Source organism: Neltuma alba, unplaced genomic scaffold (genome assembly GCF_004799145.2).
Source record: "Neltuma alba isolate B1F8T4 unplaced genomic scaffold, ASM479914v2 tig00013012_pilon, whole genome shotgun sequence".
NCBI classification, from domain to species: Eukaryota; Viridiplantae; Streptophyta; class Magnoliopsida; order Fabales; family Fabaceae; genus Neltuma; species Neltuma alba.
In genome coordinates, this window is record NW_021637360.1 from 130,441 (window position 1) to 136,960 (window position 6,520).

At 35.8% G+C, this 6,520-nt stretch overlaps 1 protein-coding gene across 1 annotated transcript in view; it reads right to left on the reverse strand.

Moving 5' to 3' along the window:
* The window catches only part of LOC114733521 (BEACH domain-containing protein C2), a 37,713-nt gene extending 32,065 nt beyond the window's left edge, over positions 1-5,648 (reverse strand). Inside the window, exons 1-4 of the mRNA XM_028920995.1 lie at positions 5,364-5,648; positions 4,467-4,601; positions 2,287-2,391; positions 238-351 (exon numbers count right to left, since the gene is read on the reverse strand). Coding sequence (XP_028776828.1) covers positions 238-351; positions 2,287-2,391; positions 4,467-4,601; positions 5,364-5,648 — 639 coding nt within the window. The remainder of the gene's footprint in view (positions 1-237; positions 352-2,286; positions 2,392-4,466; positions 4,602-5,363) is intronic.
* Positions 5,649-6,520: the final 872 nt, after the last annotated feature.

Genomic DNA, 6,520 nt, shown 5'->3' on the forward strand with positions numbered 1-6,520 from the left:
ATCTAAGGTAGAAGTTTGAAAGTTAGAACTTCAACCAATGGAATCAAATAAAGAAAGCAACACAGAGATAGAATTTCGCCCAATGAGAATCAAATACAGAACATAAGACAGACAGACAAACTGCTCATGTAGGGGATGTCAACAGCAACATTGCCAAAAAGCATACAAGACATAAATCAACTGTCACATAAAGCAGGTTAACATGAAAGAGAAGCAATAATGTTATTAAATAGCAACCTTCCATCCATCCTTTTGCCGCATTGAATGCTCTAACATGATAATAAGGAAGTTATGTATAAGGTCCTCTAGTTCTCCATGACTCGTTGAATTTGAAGATTTGGTTGGCGCCATCTGTTAAACATAAAATGCATAAGTAGCACGGTTAGGGAATTTTACAAAAGGATTTCAAGTTCCACGGATTTATAACTAATGATTCCCCCCACCCTCCGCATAAGTATATTATTGTGCGCATGTGCGTACACAAGTGATTATACATATGCACCCATGTGTGTGTTTATATATGCACACAAGTCTGTCCATAAATCTATCTCTATATATTCGTCTGTGTGTGTGTGCGTGCCTGAATATGTACTATCTATACATGTGTTGATACATGCATGTATACGTAAGCACATACAAGCGAAGATTTCTATTTCATAATACTAAGATACCTTGAAACTCAACTGAGGAAAAGGTCTCTATTTCAAGAAGGCAACACACCAAGCAGTAGAGGTTTGCTCCGATGCAGATTGGGTAGATTTAGTTATTGATAGAAGATCAACTATAGACTACCATAAATTTATATGGCGCAAGCTAGTTACCTTCTAAAACAAGGAACAACTTATAGTAGCATATTTTAAGAGCTGAGCCTGAGTTTCAAACCCTTCCACCTGGAATTTGTGAAGGCATCTGTCTGGACAGAGTACTTAAAAAGCTCAAAATTGGAATTGAATGTCCAATCAAGGTATTGTGTGACAACATGGAGAATATTGGAATATTCAAGAATCCCATAAGCACAACAGGACCAAATATGTTGAAAGAGATCATCATTTCATAAAGAGAAGATTGAATCAGGTCAGACAGAGGTGTCCTACCCATCTACCAATGCTCAAGTAGTTGATTGATGATAAAAGCAGCACCTAGAGTGCGGTTTGAAGAATCTGAGTAGCAAGGTGGGAACGATCAACACCTATTTGCCAGCTTGACAAGAAATGTTGGGAATCAAAGTGCTAAGCATTCTAGATGTTATTCTATACTCCATATTATAATCCCCGTTTTCCTATTTGCTTCAATGCTGCTGTATGGCAAGGATTTATGAATCTATTAAAATAATATAACAACCCTACCTAAATAAAATCAGATTTTCCAGATTATAATCTCCTAGAACCTTGAGCTAGGAGAGACAGGAGTGTTGCCTTATGCCTATATCATACATAGTTGAACGAATGAAAACTTCAGCCAATGATAGAAAAATTGCTTCGCAGCCGATTTCAATTATATGTATAATGTTATGACCCCACACAAACTCCAAAACCTTTAATGTATTGAGGCAGATTACAAACGAAAATGAAATCCAGAGGTTAAAATCGTTACATTCAGGGACTAAAACTCTACTCTATTACACAGCAAGTCAAACAAATGAAAACTCAACAATAGGAATGCGTTTACAGCATCAGATTACAACACAACAATGAATTACAACTAACAAAGAAATACAAGACAAGCACACAGACATATATCACACAAAGATTAGCCAATCCACTCCAATGCCTGAGCCAAATTCAAATTCTTCTCTCCTTTTCTGCTCAGCCGAAGATAAGATTTATAGACCCAAAAAGTGACTTTCACAACCCCCACCTCATAGACTTTGACTATAGCAGTCCTATAGCTAACCTACTCTTAATTCTTTCTTCACAATAGCAAATCAAACTTCTGCCCAACAATTAAGTATTTTTCCATTTCCATGAATATTTTCTAAACTTCCAAAAGTGATTCTAACATATTATAAATGTCTGCACACATATAAATACATATTCACACGTTTTATGCTAGAGATTATCTTACAACAAGAGAAAGAATGTTTGGCTGGCCTGATTAAACCCACATTTTAGAAATTTGCTCAAAGAACTAACCCAATTAACTATCAATCTCGAATATAAAATCAAGAAGTTTAGTGCAATCAAAATAGAGTTGGCTTCGGGAGGATAAATAGTTATGTGTTATAATTGTCATCTCTAATCCAGAATGAGCGCCTAGCTCACATTTTCTGAAAACCAAAAATAATACCTCATTGTTTGAAATTAGCAATTCCAAGATCCATTCAGGCCATTCTTCCATGTTTGTCAAACTACTTCTATTTTCTTGATGACTGCAAGCCAAAAATAGAAGATCCTGAAATTGTATGCAAGCAAATAGCTTAGAAGCAAGACATAAACAACAAGATCTCGGATGCATATATAGGTAAAGACAGAAATCTTCATATAAGTCAATCGAATGAACAAGCTTCCCATGTGGACATGGCATATAAATAGGTTAAATTCATATTTTAACATTCATGCAAAAGGAACCACACAAGATCAAGACTCAGGGAAAAATATTTCATATAGGACAAGGGGAAAAAAGAAAAGTAAATAATGCAAACAAGAAGAGTTTATGTTGATTTCAGAAGGAGGGACTGCATCTCGTTAGAGTATACACTTATCAAGGTGTGAGTGGTAATTGTTATGTGGCATTAATAATGGTTAGCAAGACATTAAGGATTAGTTAGTTAGGAGGTTCCCATAAGCACAATAGGTAGGAAATTTGATGTAAAAGGTCTCTGATGAACTGGATGCTACACTTTTACAATTTCATGTACCATATAGTGACAAAGCTTGTTTCTCGTCCATCTAGCACCATCACTAGAAGCATGGTCCGATAACCTGTCATTATGTTCATAGGTTCAGTTTGGTTTGGTTTTGGCGGGAAAAAAAAAAAAAAACAACTGAATTAAACCAACCAGTTTGGCAATTCGTGGGACCTACTCAGTTTTCTCTTCAATCGGTTTGGTTCAGTACCGTAAGTCATTTCATTCAGTTTGGTTTGGATCTGGATCAAGCTTGGATGAATATTTATGGATTTTTTTGCCGTGAATTTTTTCTTCAAAATTGATACTATGCTTATTTATAGATAATTTTTAACTATTGATTAGCATCTTTCAAGGGGGAAAAAATCTCTTAATGACAAATGAGAGCAGCAATAGGCTTGGCAAGAAAGAGGGCAGATGGGCTTTTTGTTTTGGCAACAGCAGGCCAAGTTGCATCTTGATGATCTAGAACATCTATGGCCACTTTGATCCTATGTCAAGCATAGAAATGGGCTTGAGGTGCAAGGGCTATAGGCTTCTTGAACACCAATGGGTTTTTAATGTTTCTTAGATGTTGATAAGATAGTCAATGTGTTTTTAACCTAAATCTTAGAAAACAGAGGTCCATGACAAGAAAAATGCATTGTACTGAATTTTTAAATTTTTTGAATTGTAACTATCCTTGAGGACAAGGATCAATTTGAAGGAGGACTATTGTTACATGGCAGCAATAATGGTCACGAAGGTGAGGTAAAACACAGGAGCGGAAGGGGAAGAGACAAGCAGAAGGAGAGATAGAAAAAGAAAGAAAAAGAAGAAGAAGGGAGGAAATATAGAGAATTAAGAGAGAGACTGAAAAAACAATCAACTTAATTCAAATCATCCAAAAGGTTTAACAAATGAGAGAACTTTTAGGCCATTTATAGAGTCCTAGGTATACCTATTCAAAAAAATAATAAATCCTAAAAGATGGAATAAAATAACTAAATCCTAGATAGGATAAGATGACACTAGATACCTTATTTTTATTCTAAAATAACGAAATATAACTTTTAAAGAATAATGTAAATTGAAATTAAGATAAAAACCCAATAACATTTTCTTCATGAGGTTAATAAGGGTCAGCTGGTCTTCATCAAAAGGAAATAGGGTCAGCTAGTTAGTTAAGAGGTTCCTATCATGTAAATGGGAGGAAAAAGATGGTGCGAAAAGTGACTAATGAATTGAATACTACTCTTTTACGTTCCCAAGTCAATAATAGCAAGCTATCACATGATAATTTTGAAGTCTTTTACCTTCCTTATCTAATTTATAGAGAAATAAACAAATTCAGTTGTTGGAAGAAAGGAAGCTAAGAAACTATTCCTATGACTCTCTATTAACTTTTGGATGCCTGATCATGAGAAACTTGAGACCAGCAAGGCAATATCAAATCCACGAAGTATGTAATGAGAAATTCAAACACAATCAAGAAGGTACATCCAAGGATAAGTAGATTGAGACAAATTCAGGAGCATAAATCTACCAAGTATAGACATGATTTTCAGGCTCATGAAACAAGGAACCAACAAATTACAAACATTAAATGCGGATGGCAAGCAATAGGAACTTAAGCTAAAACCTGTAGTGCTCTGCACTGCAAAGGCCTGGGTGCATGGGGAAGAGAACGCAAAAGCACCAGCAGAAGTTGTGAATGCTCAAAACGATGACCAGAATCATAGAAGTTCAAACCATCCTCCATTGAAGAGGCATTGATCTGAAATAAAAAAAGAACAATTAAAAAAAAAAGATTTTCATCAAAAGAAAAAAAATGACAACCAAAAGGGAAATTTTTTTTTTTTTAAAATTTTAGGAACTTGCTCAGCTTTGTTGCATCCCAAGGGGAAAAAAAAATTGCTCAGCTTTTGACATTTTGCCCCGGGGTTCTCTAAATAAACATATAGAGTACAGACATCATGGGGCTTTGCCATATGATATTTTGTGATGGAAATATATTTTTTTTTCCTTGTAAATATCTTCCAAGAAAGGGTTAGTGACTAGAATGTTTGTATTCATTTTAGTCATTATTCTCATGCTTTTACTCAGTGCATATATTTAGATGCATTGTGCTATATTCAAAATTATAAGAAATATATTTTCTTCCAAAATTCCACATTTTGACCCATTCTGTCAAGATATTAGGAGATGTTGATCTGAAATAGAGAGGGGCGGGAGGGAAGAGAAGCAACATATTCATGTATCCGACGCAGCATTAGTAGCAAGAATAAAAAAGCCAAGCAGGATATAAAGGAAATAAGGCAGAGGATGGAAGTGGCTGACAAAATATAGAGACCATTAACTCAATTAAAAAGACAAATCAAACCCTAACTAGAAAGGGCTGTCATAGAAAGCCCGGGGAATAGCATTTGAAAATGAAAGATTAAACAATAATCCCACAAAAAATCATGATTCTAACAGTCACTGACATGTACGTTTCTATTAATATGAAATGAGATGTGATGGAAGAATTTCATCATACCGAGGCAGCCAACAAAGTGGTGTAAACGTTGTTAGTTATTAGCCTGTTGGGAGCTGCTTGGAAAGCCTTCTGCAGGGCAAAAAGCAAAAGAGAAACCTTGTCATCAAACATGGTGCCACCCCCATCTTGCAGTCCAACGCCCAAAAGGTTTCTTGTTGTATCAGGAGCAGCATGAGAGTCAAATTTCAGATGCCCTGAAGCTACTAATGCACCCAAGAGGGCTATGATCCCGACAACAATACCATCACTGATCAATTTGAACAGCATAATGGCACATGTTAGCATTACACAGTTATCAGAATGGAAATGACAACAAAATTATTGACACTAGAAGTTTCAGAAGTAGACTTCATCCTTTCAATATTCACAACAGCAGAACTTGAATCGGGATGACCTCTATTATCAACTAGTTGAGAATCTTGGTCATTTTTTTCTAAAGGCTGCTTCACTTTTCTCAGCTGGTCTTTCATCATCTTGACTTTGTTCTGTAATTTCACTATTACCACCAACGGTAGCTTTTTCAGGTTGAGGAATTTTTGACATTGATTCCAAGACACCATTGTCCCCAGTCTTAGCTTCCCTCTGAAGCAGAACAAGAAGAGTTTCCACACCACCACATGCTAGGAATGCTTCTGCAAATGTGCGCGCTCTAGCTGTATTCGGCTGTACAATTAACCTGTAGAACAGATGCAACACCCTAGCAACCTGGAAAGTGAAGTAAACAAGGAGTACAATTTCTGAGAATAGTTTAATGAGAACTTTGTTTATTAAAAGAATAAGAGATAATGGTTCACATTAGACTTTTAGAATTTAAAAGGAAATAAACATGAGATTAGTAATAGTCGGAAGTAAAAAAAATGTAGTTTATGTCATTAAATGTTATTAAACCTAACAGAGCATGCAGCAGAAAAATATTGGCCAAGCAGTAATCCTGGATTTTCTTCTGCTACTCTAAGAATCCCGGAAATTCTTTTCCTGCAGCAATATCCCTGAAACTCAACACTATCTGAACCACTATCATGTTCAACGAGATGCCTTTCTCAACCTTCTTTGTACATGCCCAATGCCCAATACCACCTTAATCAATTTTGTACCAACTTCTCCTCAATAGATGCCACACCAACTATTCCTCATATATGATCAACATGATTCTTGTC